At 49.3% G+C, this 17481-nt stretch overlaps 1 protein-coding gene across 18 annotated transcripts in view; it reads left to right on the forward strand.

The window, feature by feature from the left end:
* tns1b (tensin 1b) overlaps nt 1-17481 on the forward strand; it is a 174858-nt gene that overhangs the window by 78485 nt on the left and 78892 nt on the right. For 14 of the 18 annotated variants that reach the window (XM_048977918.1, XM_048977916.1, XM_048977914.1 and 11 more), the window contains exon 3: nt 3980-4017. In XM_048977918.1, the coding sequence (XP_048833875.1) occupies nt 3980-4017 (38 nt within the window). The other 4 variants (XM_048977930.1, XM_048977929.1, XM_048977928.1 and 1 more) reach the window with 4 other exon arrangements.

Here is a 17481-nt window from a genome sequence, read left to right on the forward strand (position 1 = left end):
GTGCTCGATTCAGGGACCAGTTTGAGGCAGAAAGAAATTAGAAGAATAGGAATTTAAAAGGAAAGGGTTAAATTGGTTAATATTCCGTTTGGTTCATTACATTTATATTTATGTATTCGACAGACACATTTGTCCAAAAGCAACATATAAGGATGGCAGAGAATTATATCAGAGACATACAGCTGTCGGTGAAATTAGGTACATCTGCTGTCAGGCTACGCTTCCAGTGACTGTCCAGCAGGGGTGCTGTAGGGCCCTGGATAGTCTGGCAGATTCAGGGGCTTCAGCACTTTATAGGGACCCTTGAACAACACAGACGTCACACCGATGTCTAGTGGGACCAAGAGAAATATGTCACAATGGGATAGTCAACAGGAGACAGTGAGCCTGTCGGGGTCAGCCGTGGGTCATCAGTTCACTTTTAATCCATGTTTCCTGTCCTCTGTGTGAAGTAACACAACCTGCACTTTCTACAGGTGTGTGTTTGTTCCAGCAGATCAGATGTATCATTGCTGCAGTTCCAATCACAACTTTCCCACTTTTTAAACTAAAAAACACCCCCAGGGAATTCAGGTAAATTTAATTTGATACCATTCTAAACATTTAAGGGAACTTCTACCACCATTTTTTTGTCATTCCTTTGCGTTTAAATTGAAATGACTTAAATGTTATTGTTCAAGTAGACCTGTTTCCAGGAATTATTTGAGTCACTGTACTTTTCCAGCAGAGGGCAGCAGAAAATAGCTGTAACGTGGCGCACATTGCGAATTATGGGACTGCACGGAGAGGTGGGCGGAGAACACACTCGTTTAAAGCCTCCAGGTCACGGTTCAGGTTGTTGTACAATCAGGCAGCCCTGGCTGGCCAGAGGGTTAATATGATAAAAACCTTACATTTTAATATATTTGTTGCAGTGTTTCTATGTTAAGTACAACAGCAGCAATATTACATTTATTTTTCTGTGTTTTTTGTGTTTATTTCTGTCACTGAATATTTGATTATCATTGTTTTAAAGTCCTTGAAATATGATCTTTTATCTACCTTGCTATTGTGTTGCTATATCGTTTTGGACAGCAACTATCTAAGAAATGGACAAATATAAACGTAAATAAGACCTTTTCACTTTCTGCCTCATGGTAGACATTGCCAGAGGAACAGTTCAGACAGGGTGCATAAATCTTCTGTATTCTTACGGATGCACAGGGTGGAAAATCTGCTTGATAGCTGCAGTCTACCTTCCTGTCCATTGAAGCCTAATTTGTCTTGGACTGTTTTACGGGTGCCTAATGGGTTAGCCGGATGACGGAACCCATAGGCGAGACAGCAACATGCCCTATAGGGTTCCGTCAGGTTCTCATTAGCATTGTGGGTCCCACCCTCCGCACCTCGGTCGAAGGTGGCGACTCGTGTCAGTCGCTGCCAAGGCAGATGCAGTCCACATGTCTGCATGGGGTAATGTGTATCATATAAACTGCTAATTGGTCAGATCCTCGTCAGGAACCAAGGCTGTAAACACCAGCGAATCAAAACGCCTGGGCACATGCTGACCACTCACACTTGTTTGTGTGTTTTTATGTAGGTTTTCCAGAAGCTGCCAGCACTGTGGTGAATGTCTCATTTTTACACAGTGTAACCGGGAGTTTTATGGAGTATTAAATGACGTTTGCTAATTCACTGAAACACCCCATCCATCCATCCATGCATGCCTTCATCCATCTGCCAGCCACTTGTCCAGTACAGGGGTGCAGGTGAAACAATTTAGCTTAACGAAAAATGGCTGCTATGGTGATTGTGATCTTTTGGGTCACATATTTGAGTGAGTTACTATGCTGCTAGCCTGTCTTGTTTATGTCGCTACAAACGAAAGCTGAATCTGCCGGCTGGAAACCAAGACAGGGGTCAAAATATTTCAGCAAAATTATTTTGCGAAGCTTGTTAAGCTGATCGGGAGTCCAGTTGTTTTGAACTGTGACCTTGGACGACCACCCGGGCTTTTTGGTGGCATTCTGTGCTTTCCCACTAATTCAGCCTGCTCAGAGAGGCCCCTGGAGGAGACCCAGCATAGTATAAGAGCAGTGGTGGGACCTCGGATGTGCTGGCATGTCAGTCCAAACGTGTCAGCTGTCCATGTGGCCCGACTCAGGCCAGGCCCGGCCTGGACCCCCGGGAGAGGAAATGCCTGCTCTGGGTCGCTCCTCCATTTAGCACATTCCATTAATCCTGAGTCAGATACAAACCAGTCCTTTGCTCTTCTAGTCCACCCCAAACATCTTACTCGCCAGTAAACCCGCCCCAGTCAGACTTTTGTTTATGTGCGGAGGGCTCAATTTCCTAACAAGGCAAGGGCTGATTGGTGTGGCAGGGATGCTGCGTTCGCTCCCAATATGGCCTCCCATTGGGTGAAACTGGCCAAAGCTGTCTCTTTGATTCCGAGACACGTTAATGTTTGCGTCTTCGGGTGGGATGAGGGTATTCAGAGATCATTATCTATAGATTGGATAAATCAAAGGCCCAGACAGCGGCTGGGGGTTGTTTAAACCCCTCTTAGAAGCGATCATGTATGGCAATCAGACCAGTACTTCAGATCTGACCTTTTTTGGAGAATATGTCAATTTGTTGCCAAGGTAGTATTCAGTGATGTCCATCCGGTGGTGTGGAGTGATAGTGTGATACAGGAGAAAACGCTTAATACATCGCTGTCAACTTTCTCAAATGATTAACAGCAACAGTGTAACACAATCAGAATAATAAAGATCGGGTCCAAACTCACACGGCTTGTGTTCTTTTTAAAGAACCCTATAGCTCACCTTCATCTGTGTTAGTGGGATCTCCATGTTCAGTATTACAGGCCAGACTGCCAAACACTGAGAGAGGGGCAGAGAGAGTGAGAGCATGAGAGAGAGAGAGAGAGAGAGAGAGAGACTTCAGCACAAGGCCAGCACACAATGTTTAGGTGCAAATGAAAATACCAGGGAGCTACTGGTCTGTTTGAGCAGCACGTGGTCACTGTTTTCCATCGCTCGTGGGAATCAGGTTATTTCATTTTTTAAATAAAATTAAAATCTTGCCGTCAGAGATTAAACAGTAAAAATACATTTTTGAACAGTTAATAATGACCAGAGAGATTGGTACATTTCCTAAGACCCCATTGTTCTTGACTCCCTGAGAATCAGTGTTTAAACACAGTTTGGGAAGCAGCTGTACTTGCATTCGCTGGTCGTTTTCACCTTGAAGGGAATCCGCAGTGACTGCCAGCTCTTCCTGCGACTTTGCCTCCGACGGCCCCGGCTCGTAGGTAAGAGTCCAAAAAAGCGAAAGACTGAGTTTCAGCCCTTGTTTGGGGCCTCAGCCCGGCAACGTAGCCCTGAGGAGGGGTGGGGGGAACTCAGAGGATTCCATAGGCGGAGTGACTCCACCCACCCTGACTGAAGGACAAAATGGCAGCGAGGGAACAGAGTGGCCACTGTGAGGCGGCGGTACCTGTGCCGGCTGGTCCAGGACGAGCTCGGGGCCTCTGGGGGCCCGGGAAAGAAAGACAGGCCCTTCCAAGTTGTGTTCCTCCCTTGGGTGGATGGATGGCGAGTATACCTGGCGGGTAGGGGGCGGGGGAGAGGGGGTGAAAGGAGGCGGCCAGATCAGGGAGGGCAGCAGCACAATTAAAGCCTTCAGGAGCCTTTTCTGGGGGGGGGTATGCTTTTCAGGCATGCTGGAAAGACTCAAGTTTCAAAGCGCTGCTAGTACTGTACCGTGCCGATACCAGGGGCCAAACCCGAGATCGTGGGGGGGTAGGGGGTAGGACGGGCGCTTGCATTCGGCTCAGAGTGCCGAGCAAACAGGCTACGGACCTTGCCCTTGTTTAACCGAAGTGCTGTTTTTCTCCACGTAGTCACTTTTCAGCTGAACTGTTCAGTGTTTCGGCAAAGGAAGGAACACTAATGATCTCCTCTGTCTTCTCTTTTTCTATTCTGTCGTCCTGCAGTTTGCCGGCTGACATGCCACAAGAAATGCGAGGTGAAGGTAGGTGCCCTTCAGGCCGACCCGCCGCCCACAACCGCCGACGCCGCCATCGATTACCCTTCTGCATGGAAGCGGCCCATTGGCCTCCGCAGACCATTCCCACCCCTGTCACGTGACACTGGAAAATTGGTTGTGGATACAGGATAGCTGTGGAGGGTCATAGAGTCACAGAGTGTCCTCTCTGCCAATTAGAACGCATCGGAATGGAAGGCAGGTTGCATGTGGCTTGCACGCTCGGAGCAGTGGACGTTAGCGACGTGGGAGCAACAAAACAGGCCCTGGCTGTCTTACTGCTTGTTTAACTTGGCAGAACGTGTAAAGGGGGGGCTTAGGCCCTCCTAAAAATAAACCCGCCCTATGCCTGCGGCAGGGCTGTTACATGACAGATTTGTTTTTGAAGGACTCGTGAAAAAGAGATTGAAAAAAATGACGCACAGAGGGGGCGGGGGGAATGAGGGCGGAATGGAGTGGGGGGGCTTTTTATGGGATGGCTGCAGCAAGAGAGGCCCCCAGAGTCCAAAGCTCTCCCTCATCTGGCAGCCATTACCAAATTGGTGGTGGTTTGACTGGCCCACAGTGGACTGCCAGGGCTACCTTCCACCCTGCCCCCCACCAGGCAGCACCCACAGGAAATTCCAAGGCCGAGGGCCCCGAGGTGGCTCCGCCAAGGGGGACTGACGGACCCCTCTAGGTCCGAGCTGTTAGCTAGGCTGTCGCAGCCTGCGGGCCTTGCTCTGTGTTTCCGAAATGGCGCCGCGGATGTGAGCTCATTCCAGCACGGATGCAGCTCGGATAAAAGATACAGGATCCTTGGGTAAAAAACGGCAGAGAAAGCATCGGATAAAAACGAAACGAAACAAAACAGAACGTGAGGTGGCAAACGAAAGGAAATGAGTGTGAAGTGGCCAGAAACGTGGCCCCTGTGTCACCTTCTCTCCCTGGAAAAAAGGGAAGTTTATGAAAACAATTGAAACACTTGTGTTCCGTTCAGGAACGTCAGTTAAGCCCCCTGTTTTTACGAAAACGAGGGCCTACGTTTACGAATCACATATTTCTTGTTGCAGCATGTGTCTCAGATCATTTTATATAATACTGTCTGTCTCTGTCTCTGTTCTGAGTCTTGGCTGCTTCACCTGATGTCTGAATTCTTCTGTAGAGCTTGAGTGTGACCAGTGTGCATCTTCCCTTAGTAACAATGCTGAATCTGTGGGGTTAAACGTTTTTCGCAAAGATCATGCAAAGGAGCCGTAGTGTGATCTCTGCAGCTCGCTGTTTCCCCGTCCGGTTTGGCAGCGAGGGAGAAGGGGAAGCCGGTGCCACCTGAAGACAGATATGAGGTCATCCGGCCTTGCCGCGCTCCACACTCTGCGTCAAATAAAAGTCACAATCGCAGGAGTGGCCAGGCCCGTCGGATCGTGTTACCCCCGGGGGTACCGCCGGCCCAAAAAGAGGACGCGGACGGGTGCTGGAAAAACACAAATAAAGATCTGGGTCTCTGCTGTCTCGTGGGGGGTGCTGGGGTTGCAGTCCTCCTATTAGCGCAGTCCAAGTGGTAGGAGGAGGCTAAAAATCTCTTCAGCGGCACTGTAGACAGCCAGCCAGAAAGATCCACCTCGCTGGGGAACGAGGCAGATGCTGTTGGCACAGGCGAAACCAGGCTAACCGCTAACTCTTTGCCTGCTAGCTTATACATCTCTACACCTTATGGCTTCCACTGTCTATCCAGTGCACTAAGGGAGGCTGGGGCCAGTTGCTGAATGGGATCAGTCGTTGGACAGACTTTTAACACATTTCAGCAACAGTTCCCAGCTATATGTGCCACTGTTTCTGCTAGCTTAAGCTTCTAGCAACATCTCTGATGGTTATGTAACATGTCATGCTAACGTACACAGATTAATGAGTAAATAGATACCAGATATGATTCAGGAATTCTCCTCAGGCTCCCTTACACCGTACTTCACAGACAGTTCTTGGCAGATTGTCTCCAGGTAGCTATTTCAGGGAGGACGTCCTCCAGGTAACTGTTATGCGGGTAATCGAGGCTAAAAGGTACAGAGGTAAGCTCGGCAGCTGAGACAGGCTCTTGGCAGCGAAGTGAGACATATGTAGAGCAGCGGGAGTTTTCACTGGGGCTGCCCCACCCCTCGTCCCCCCAGCATATATACAGGACAATGTGGAGAGCTTTAGAGCACAGTGTGCTGACCAGAACATTGAGATGGGAGCTCTGGGACTGCCACAGCAGAACAATTAATGGGAACGAACACGCCCAGCCGTGATTCCCGCTTCCACCGATACGCTACTTCCTGGAAGTTCGGAGCAGTGTTTTATCATGTGAAATATGACTGCAAAAAGTCACTAAGACAAGTATCCTTTGCTTTTTACACAGAATGTCCTGAAATGTTACTTAATTGATTTAACCGTCTAGGGTTGTAGGTTCGATTTGCACTCTGTCTGTGGAGTTTGGACATTCCCTTGTGCTGATCTCCTCATCAGGACTGTGTACTGATTAAGCTGAAATGGGTAGAGATGGCATTTGTCTGAAAAACACTATTACCTCCTGCTATCTGTATAATTAAAAATTAACTGAGCACAGTCTCAGCATTCTGTGACTAACGCTGCTTTAACCAAACGCTCTCACGCGGGTTCGGCAGAATCATACTGACTGCTGAACGCTGCAGGGCCCCCGAGCTTCAAGCTCTGGGTTTTTGCACGACCGAGTCGTTAGCTTGTGGGCCGGGCGGCCGTGTCGTCGCCGCGAGCCGCCGGCGGTTTGTTGGCCGTGCAGAGAAACCGCGGCGCATTAGAGAGGGAAACGGCAGCTTGGGAGGTGGCGCTCGGGTCATTGTTGTCCCGTTCCCAGGCCGAAAGCAAGATCGTCGAGGCGTCAGCGACTGGCCCACTTTAAAGCTCTGAAGTTAAGACAATGCTGGGTCCCTCTCCAGGCTCTAACGTCGACCAGCTAGGCTCCACACATCCGCAGGCCCCTGGACTGATTTGATGGGGTGGGGAGTGGTGAGTCACACGCGGCTAGGAGGGGCCCCGTCCTGTCCCCCGACGCGGTTTGACTGTCCACCCAAACACAGATGTGTAGGAGCATTATGACGGAGCGCCACTGTTTGGGAAACGACTGTAAACAAAGCATTAGCGGGAATGGGCGTGGTCGCCGATGTGGCATCCTGTTCCTTCAAAACAGAGGGACAACAATGACACAGGACATCTGTCTGCGGACCCCGGGGTCAAGCAAAAGCTCTCTCTTCTGCATGACACGGTTGCCATGGACATATCAACCTTGACGTCACCAGAAGCCCCTTGCTTTAGTAACACTGCCCGTGGCCGTTAGCCAAAATCACGTTAGCGAGTGTCATTAGTCATAGTTGCATTCAATATTATCATCGTAGTCTAAGCTGAATATTCCTTTTACACCATCTTCCTGATGGAGACACAGGTGCTGCTAAATATCAGCATACCATTAGCATCCTCCTGTAGAACCTCAGCGGTGCCCCCTACAGGCTCCCCTTGGAAATGAGGTGCCTGGGAACTGTGGCCTTTCCCGCTGCTCAGTAAGTTAGGATATTCCTTGGAATCCCGACAGCTGCCTTTGAATGCTGCTGTTAGTATGCAGGTCCACTGCCCTCAAACCCTCCACATTTACATGTATCCATTCATTAACATGGTGATTTCCGAGAATCCTGTCGCCAGACCGTGGAGGAATTAAGCCTGTCCCTGGCCTCCGTGTCCTACTATGTTGTGGAGATTATGAGCCATGCATGCTGCTGCTAGTAAAGAGCTTTCCAGGTACAGTACAAGTGACGCAGAGACACGGGGAAGTACTGCATACTTCATCCCACATTGAGATCCCACATTTTTCATTCTTACCTTATTTCCAAGTTCTTTCAGACACGGGATGTGCCTCCAATCAGTGAATTTAACTGACCCCCGCCCCCACTGACAAATGTAACCTCCCTGAGTTGGAAGAATTTACAGAGGGAATCACCCTGGCTGGTGGAGAAGTACATGGCCCTGGTAATTATTACATATCATTTGGTCCTGTCCCCTTTGTCATCACTGCCACCACAGCTGTGGATGCTGTGCTATAAAACCTGAGTAGCTTTATGGTTTTTGGTACTGCCCCCAGCGAGGGGGGGGTGCATGGGGCGTGTTCACACAGAGTCGGGGCAGCAGGAGGGGTCCAGCGAGGTGTGGGTCTGAATGCACAGGAGGAAATGAGCGCGGAGCCTTGTGTTCACTGTGTTCCCTGCTCCACCCACCCGGGCTGCACTGGGGAGGAGTGGCCCTTTCTCGATAAGCACTCGCTGGCAGTGAGGGCAGCTCCGTCGCACACGGACACTTTCAGACCCAGGACGAGATCGGCTGCGGCTCCCAGCTCCAGGTATTCGGCTCTGCAGGTTCAGGCGAGGTGGGCTTTCGTCTCACGTGTCAGCTATTTATCCGTCATGAGCAGGAAGGCGAGAAGGAGCGGGTTGCCACGGTTACTGGGCCACTTGTCCTTAGTGTGGTACCAGGCTGGTTGCTATACGCAATTCCTGTTGCCGGGATGTTGTCCTGTTTGAACCTGCAATTGAGACAGAGGGTGAAAGATGGCAAGAGTCTCACAGGGTCTTCTTGGGAAGTGGCTCCTGCCGGGTGATCGATGCTCACGTTGCAGGAAGGTATCTGAGATCCGGTGTGAGCTGCCTTTTGGATCACGGGCTGTCATTTTATCTTGCGGTGTTTTCCCGGGGCTTGGGAGGCGGAGGTCATCTTTCTCTTGCTTACTTCACATCGATGAGTGGAGCACGCCAGTGTGGAGGTGTAGCTGGCTATGTCCCTCCATACATGTGGCAGCTGGAGCACGCCAGTGTGGAGGTCTAGCTGGCTATGTCCCTCCATACATGTGGCAGCTGGTATCTCCAGAGTCATCTTCACAGCACCAAGTTGGCCTCGGAGTTATTTCAGTCTCTGTCCGCCGTTTTTGAGTTCAGAAAGATACAGTAATAGGATGGTTTAGTCTGGCGCGACTGTCTGCCAGAGTGTGGCCTGGTTACTGGGTTAGGCATGGTAAGGGGAGAGGGCTCCCGGGATTTTGGACTTCTGTACAAAGACAGCTGGGATCTTGGCACTGTCTAATGCTTTTTCGACTTGGTTTCCGTTCTTGGGCCGCACGCAGTGGCACCATTTGATCCTGGTCCATTGTTATTGTTTTTGTGTCAACGGCCTAACAAAGTGGGCCGACCGTCAGCGCCCTGAAACAATGCACGCTCATATCAGGGAGTGCACACAGACATTAATAGCTCTATTTTTGACAGATGACTGCCAAGTTCCGTATCTGTAACATCATAGTCACGAGAAGCTCGTCTTAAGGAAAGGACACTCGGCTCTCTAATAATGTAATGTAGCTTTTCTGCAACATCTTGATTCAATTTTCCCGAGTCAAGTTCATGTGTCTCTTTGCAGTTCTGAGTGTTTGTCTTCAGTGTAGAGTGCAAATATAACCCAAGACGTGTAGATACTTCCTACAGCTGTGGTCACAGCTTCTGGTTTAAATGGGGTGAGCGCCGGTAGCAAAGGAAGTCATTTGAAATTGCTTACCTTGGGAGCATTTGAGAAGGTTTTTTTTTTTTTTTTTTCAAAATAGGATTTTTCGTTTTCAAGACAGCCCCCCCGGCATGGTGGTGCAGTGGTTAGCACTGTTGCCTCACACCTCTGGGACCCGGGTTCGAGTCTCCGCCTGGGTCACATGTGTGTGGAGTTTGCATGTTCTCCCCATGTCGTCGTGGGGTTTCCTCCGGGTACTCCGGTTTCCCCCCACAGTCCAAAAACATGCTGAGGCTAATTGGAGTCGCTAATTTGCCCATAGGTGTGCATGTGTGAGTGCCTGGTGTGTGAGTGTGCCCTGCGATGGGCTGGCCCCCCATCCTGGGTTGTTCCCTGCCTCGTGCCCATTGCTTCCGGGATAGGCTCCGGACCCCCCGCGACCCAATAGGATAAGCGGTTTGGAAAATGGATGGATGGATGGAAGACAGCCCCCTTGACTTTATAAATGGGTGCCGTGGTTCCCTTAAGATGAGCAGCCTTCACGCTGGACACAGCAGTGAATTCTGTCGGATTAAACATCACGGGACTCTTTCAAACCCTGTTCCATCCATTTGTTTTTCAGAAAATAAGTCAGGGGTATAATTGGCTTGAGATAAAATGAGCTGAGGGTTTAGGGGTTTTTTCTGGCTGTAATCTGCAGTCCCTCAGTGCCCTGTACCAGAGCCTGTTTAACGGCACGGCCAGCTATATGCAGACATAATCCAGAAGCATTTTGATTACAAAACTTACTGTAGTTTCTTGGCCATTGCTCTAGAACTTGTTATCGGGAATGTTGGTTATCTGAGATATCTACATTCCTGGCTCATAACACTTCTGTCTGTCCTGATCTCGGACAAGCGGGATCCAGGACATTTCATTCTCAGCTTTATCATACCAAGGTAGGAGACTTGTTGCCTATCACAATATCACTTTGGGATCAGGACAGTTATCATGTCACTTGCGATTAGCACATTCTTACTGTTTGTTCTGTCCACTAACTGAGATCATTAGTTATATATATTTAGTTAAAATATATATATTTTTATACAGAGGTGACCTTTTTTTGGTGTGAGTTGTGGTTTCCAGGGTGATGTTACACTGCAGAGATGCTTCTCTTGAATGCTGGTGGAATCTTTCAGCTCTTACCACAGCTGTAGCCCGAACTACGTCATCACAAGCTGGATGTGGTCGGCATTTCTGCCGTGCAGAAAAATACTGGCACCATGTCTCAGAGGTCTGAGTTCCCCTTAGTACGGGGGAGTACACAGAACAGAATTTTTCTCGCACATTTCCTACCCTTCGTTTGGCATGTGGCAGAAATCCAGGCATAGAAGAATATTGCCCTTGTCTGGAAACGGATGAAATGTTCAGCTTCTTCCTGTCTACTTTCAACTGATGCTTTTTACCCCAGCCATGAATTTAGTTGGTTTTTGGAAACCCATTGGTTCACTTTTGGGTAACATAATTCCTTGTATGTGATCTGTGGCGGTGTCCCGTAAATAAATGCCCCCACGGCTCCACTGCGTCCGTGGCTGTTGACGTACATCTTTCGGCAAACCGACTGCAGCTTCTGTTGTTCTTTCGAGGAGATGAGGACCCCGGCGCCGTAACGGCACGCCTGGAACTGGGCCGTGGGATTCTGTACGTCTGTTTTTCTGGCCGTGGGCTTCTGTGCGGCATCGTGGCCCTCGGGAGAGCTAGAGGTAACACCAGGCCTGCCAGAAGACTGGCGGCAAACGAGAAACTGTGGATGGCGCCCTCGTTAGCCCTGCATGTTGTCTTTATGCTAATACCTTACTGTTATTGTTCCCCGCGGAACATCAGCTGCACCCCACCGACCAGAAAAACGATCGAAGGGCAAGAATTGTGTTTTAACGTACGGATAACATTGCCTGAAAGATTTCCATCGTCTAGTAATTCCTGAGAATTCTTGAGTTGTGATAAGGTATGTTGTTAAAAGGCTGCCCCCTTATTTTTGATTTGGACGATGCAGCTGCAATCACCGGTAACGCTGTTATTATTTCCTCTGCTTCTGTTTATTTGAAGAAAAAAGAAATGACTTCATCTCACGCTATGTTTATGGTTTCTTTTACCGAGAACTGAGAACAAGCTAACATGACAAGAAAATTTGGGGTTTATTTCATTTTTACAATTTTATATTTATGGCAACTAAACACCATACTTCCGACCAAGTAGTGTAGTGGAACCCTTTCATTACCATGACTGGACAGTGAGGGGCGCTGTTCAGTGGGCTTTCAGATGACTGGATTGGACCCGGCGGGTTAAAGGAAGTGTGGCCCAGGAGAGATAAGCTTCTGGCAAGCTCGCCGCTTTCCTCACGGGGGTAATAATTGTGGGCCGTGCGTCTTCGGCCTCGTGGGAGGCGTTGCCACGGAAACAGCAGGTTCCACAGTGCAGGGGTCCCCTGCTGTGGGCTCCTCCCTGGCCAGGCTGATATTTATCGTGGCCCTTTTTGGTCCACGTGCCGCCATTCTTCGGAGAAAAACAGTTCATGGGAAAGTGGCCTGGAGTGCGGTCGCTGGTTCTCGCTGCTAATGGCTAGTCCTTCCTGCTTGATTAAAGAAACGGCAGGGCGTGTCGCAGCTGCTGATTACATCGCCGGCTTATTGATACAGTAGTTAATCCTTTCATGGCTCCACTACATTTCTTTTGGCACTCGGGCTAATTGTCATGCCTGTGCACAGTGACCGAGCCCTGAGAAGAAGCTTCTTGTGATTAGTCCCTGTTGCCAAAGTCCATAGAAACAGAGGAACACATGAGCAGGGAGCTCTGGGCCCTTGGCATCGTGGAGTATTGGGGACACTCTGGAGGACTGAGTAGGAGTGTGCATGAGTACCGCTCGGTTGGGAGGGAAGGTACAGGAGTTGATCTCATGCTTTATGGGAAGCAGACCACCACAAACTGGTCCCGAATCTGTTGCCTCATTCCCTTGACGTACGGCTTGTTCCAGAGCGGCATCTGTACGTGCTTCATGGAGATTCATTTTCATCCTGTTCATTTCGAGCATTCCTTGATAGACCGTGATATGAGGATCAGACAAATCTGTGGTCGAGCTTCGCGATTTCGTCACATGAGATGTTTTTCGGCAGCGCGGGCTAGGGGAAGAAGCCCCAGAGACAGACGGTCGGACACTTCTTCCGCTACAAGGTAATGAAATTAACCTGGAAGCTCTACCTCTGCTACCTTCACAGTTTGGAGAGCTGAGCCTAAACAGTGAAACATCTGAACCCCAAGCCAGCAGTCCTGCTATGAGTACAGCCACATCCTTATGGAGATTTATTGCCAAAGGGGCACCAGTGTGTTTCAACTGCACTGGGAGCTCTATGTTAAAGCATGAAATCGCCATTCGTCACGCTGTATTTGTTAATCTACATTTGTCTAGCTTTTATTCACATAAGACGTTAAAAAATGGTTTATCATCCGATAGATTATTGCACATTAGGGCCTGTTAGATAACATCATTGAATAGCCAGAAAAATCCTTGTTGTCGTTGTTAATCCTTCTGGAATGGGAAGCACCATGCCTCTGCAGTTAGACCGTCTACTGACGGTAAAGTCACGTGTCACGTGAGTCATGTCCCTTCTTCCTGAGCACCACCCAGCGTGATGGACTCGTGCGGCAAGGTTAAGTTCTTCTGCGCTAACAGGATATGGGGCAGAATGACGACCCCAAGGGGGGGTTAGCTAACATTCAGGACATTAGCGACGTTCCACTGCACTCCAACAAATCCGGCCGGACTTCTGATGTTCCGGAGCGCATGCCCTCATTTGGATGGCTGTACTTTCTGTCCAATGCATTTTTATTGGGAATGGGGCTGTGTTTTAACAGCTGAGGTCTGCTGCTTCTCAAGCAGTGGGGGCAGGCGGGGGCGGGCTGGGGTGCAGCACTGCACTTATGGGAGGGGATGCTTTCTGGGGGCTTTATCAGTTCTTTCTCAAACAGATATCAGTGGATTTCTTTTAAACACTCTTCAGCTTAATGTTTATGTGATGCATGCAGATTGATGAGCACATATCGAGACTTTGTGGATATTTATTCTTTGAATAGCGATGAAAGTACTATACGCTATATATCCCAATAAAAGAACCAAATGTTTCGATCTAAGTCATTAGCCGATGTTGAAGTGTTATAAATGACAGCATTTCTTAGTGGTTTGAACTTAGCCATGGACTTTATTTTGAATGATGTTCCCCAAGAATAATATTTTCTGTACTATGATAGGCTGCAATCGCTGTCACTCATGCAGCTAGGGTCTGCCTGAGCATGTGATTGGCTGTCCAGCGTTGTTGAAGAACAACTCTAAGAATCATTCAAATGTTTTTCTGAGGTCTGGCTTCTAGAATTCCTGGAACAGGCCATTTAATGTTTGTGTCCTATCTGTATACTTCAGTGGCCAGAAACTCAGCACTTGTTTTTCCCACATTTCACTGTATTGGACGTCAACCTGAAAGACTGCAGGCGGCTTTTATTAGAAACAGCAGGGGGAGCGACGACCAAGAAGCAGACTCAGGAGGGGGAAAACAGAAATATTTATGCACACATGCATGTCACGCATAAATTGCTTTGCGGAGACCTCGCGACTGCCTCCCATTGTGTGTAGCGTAATTAGCAATCCGTAAACACAAACCGCCAAAACTCGCAAATGGTTTGTTGCACTTTATGTGGAACAGGTGTTCAACTTGTAGGGACATCCCTGTGACATCTGTTTTTTCAGGTCTGTCACTATGGAGACGGAATCTTTCCATGCACACATCTAGACACAGACACACACACACATACGATAAAGGGTGGATTTAAAAGCAGGCTGGATCTTTGTGTTTAGAGGATGAATGTACCGCCGCAATAGAAATGTTTCCTTTGTTACGGACTTGAAAATGTTACAGCATCCAGTTATAACATGCACATGTGCACCCACTGGTAATGTTGACCTGAACAATGCCTCCATTGTGTGATTACTTATATACTCCGAACCAATCCCAGTGACTTATGTATATTTTGAAAACTGTGTTTTTACTGCCACAATTACTCAGTGTGTATCTATGGCTTGTGATGGATGTATTGTGTTACAAAGCAAATGTACTATAACTGAAATGAGCACAGGGAAATTAAGGTGTCAACCTGCTGGTACCCTTTTAATGTCCTTTTAAGATTGCGATGATCCTTTTGTAGGTGAATAACGACGTTTCTGGTGCTCTGTGCATTCGGGGTATTTTCCTGGCTCACACGTGCATTTCTCTGGACATTTGTTGTATTTGCTGCGGAGATAATGGCTGCCCGATATGAAGATTGGAAACAGGTGCGTGGGTTTAATAACTATGCCGACGTCTGCAGCGCGGCCAGCATTTCCGTACGAGGACTTTATCGTAAATACAGCGACTCGGCCTCTGCCGCGAGCCTGCCTGGGCTCCGTCTGCGCTCGGCTCGGATTTCCATTCCTGTAAATCCGCCGCATAATGGTGCAGTCATTCTGGCAACTCCTGGGATGTGGGCCGCACCCCCCCCCCCCCTTCTCGACGTAGACGGGGAATTGGGCTGCGAGCGAAGCCTCCTCCGGACCCTCGACAGTGGCCCCTTTGTTTTTGCGGTACCTCGAAGTGCGATTATCGCACGCATGCTCGGAGTTGCGGAGTGGAACAGATAACCTGTGAATACATAGGGACGAGACCTCTGGCGCCCCTACTGTGCAAACCATGGTGCTGCCTTCTGGCACCGTTTGTCCATGGTCGCTCATCTACAAGGGCCGGAAAACGGTCCGTGTCAACTGACCTGATGCAGAGATACGCCACGATTGCCTGATGCCTGCCGTAAAACGCTGGATTTCCCCACGATGCATTCCTCAGGGTCTTCTTGGTGTTTTGGTGAATGCTCCGGCACAAGCCACAGAATGTAAAGCACCGTCGTCGGCACTTTGGCGCATTTCGCCCTCGCAGCGTTACGGAACGCTCCGGAACACATAAAAAGGGGCTTTAATATCTGCAGACTGAGCCCGCGGGATTTTTCGCAGCTTTCTTTAAAGCTTAAATTAATTACGCTTTCAAGTGATTTCATTTGGTCTAGACTAGTAGACAAAATGAGGCAATAAAATGAATGCTCTGTGAAATGGGCCAGCACTCGGTGTTTAGGGTTTATAAAGCCTGTGGATTGTCTCTGTTTTTGATGTGTGATTTCATTATTTTCGGGTGTATCGACTGTACCGTAGTTAGCCTTGGCGCTGCTCATTACACAGTGAGCAAAGCTTCACGGTGTCGTTCTCATGTTCACCTTCTATGATAAAGTTGTTTATATTCTTATTTATTTATTTAGGGGATGCTTTTATCCAAAGCAGTGTGACACCAGTCTGCTGACACTGGGATCTGAACTGGCCACGTTCCAATCAAAGGCATAGGATCCTAACCCGCTGAGTGGTTTATTGCAGATTTCAGTAGTGCTAGGGCAGCGTCACATTGGTGAGAGTGGCAGATGAGGAGTACAGCAGGCTGCTCCTCAGCGGGGTCAGCGTGCCGCTGGCAGGGGGCTACCAGCGGGGGGCGACTCAGGGCCTGTCGACTCAAGTTTAACCTGTAAGCTGAGAACTTGATAACAGTGGGGGGAGGAGTAGGAGGAGGCAGGAGGCGTCATGTCAGACGCGGCTGCAGCCGCTGTATCCTACGGAATTCCAACTTTGTATATTCTTGGCTGACGACCCCCCCCCCCCCCCCCCACATACACTCCATCCCCAGCCCCTTCATGAGAGTTTGTGCACTGAGAAAGACAGGGTGTTTCTGACAGAGAGAGAGAGAGAGAGAGAGAGTGAGAGGGAGAGTGAGAGGGAGAGACGGGGGGGGGGGAGAGAGAGAGAGAGAGAGAGAGAGAGAGGGGATGGTGAAGCAGGATTTTCCCGGAGCCACACTTTTCTGCTTCAAGCGCAGAGCTCTCCTCAACTTTTTGGGTGCCGGGACGGGATCGGACCTCCTGGCTGCTCCTGCCCATATATAGTAGTTTTTTTTGTTTTGTTTGTTTTTTTCATTCTCCTGACAAGAAGAGGGGCTGAAAAAGGAGGCGGACTTTTTAGAGCAGGGAAGGCAGACGGCAGAGGCATTTACGGACAAGACTGTGCTCTCTGATTTTTAGCAGGACCCCCCCGGACTTACCCCCTTCCCCGCCGTCAGCTTGAGAAGGTGTGCACTAAATTGCTCTGTCGTCCGCTCTCCGCTGTCCTGAGAACTTTACCCCCCCCCCCCCCGGCTCCTGACTGCGGCAGCAGCGGCTCTGCTCGCCCCGGGGGCAGAATGAGCCGCTAGACCGGAGTGCGAGGATGGCCACCGCCGTGTTCCAGGTAAGCAGCCGCCCCCGTCTGCACTCTCCAGGGCCGGGGCCATCCTCAGGTATGCCTGGAATTCCGGCTCTCTCTGCCGGCGGACCGAGCGGGCTGCTGGGTCACGGCCCTTGCCGCGTGTTTGCATGTTCCACGCGAGGGAAAGTAAACGGATTGCTAAGTGCTGTCAGATGTGTCCGACGGTAGCCTGAATGAATAAAGTCAGACAGAGCAAGGGGTCTGTTTACTGGAAGACTTTCCGAATATGTTAAACTGAGTAAATTAAGGGAATTTTTCCATTCAGGTACATATAGAATATTTTGATGTAATTGAGTTGGGGTGACAAGAAATTGGATGATTGAATATATCCGTGTTGATCAAATCGAGAGATACTGCAGAAGTGCTTGTGGCAGCAGTAGTGACATTCTTCACACTGGAGTAGAGACAGAGTATGTATGTGCGGCTTGAACTTGGATGTTTGCAGTAGAACGCAGACGATGTTGCTCACACTGGGCTTGCACTCTGAATCCTGTCACCACAGCAGGATGGAGCTCCTGCGTTTCTCATTCGTGGTT

The sequence above is a fragment of the Brienomyrus brachyistius genome, chromosome 16 (genome assembly GCF_023856365.1).
Source record: "Brienomyrus brachyistius isolate T26 chromosome 16, BBRACH_0.4, whole genome shotgun sequence".
NCBI classification, from domain to species: domain Eukaryota; kingdom Metazoa; phylum Chordata; class Actinopteri; order Osteoglossiformes; family Mormyridae; genus Brienomyrus; species Brienomyrus brachyistius.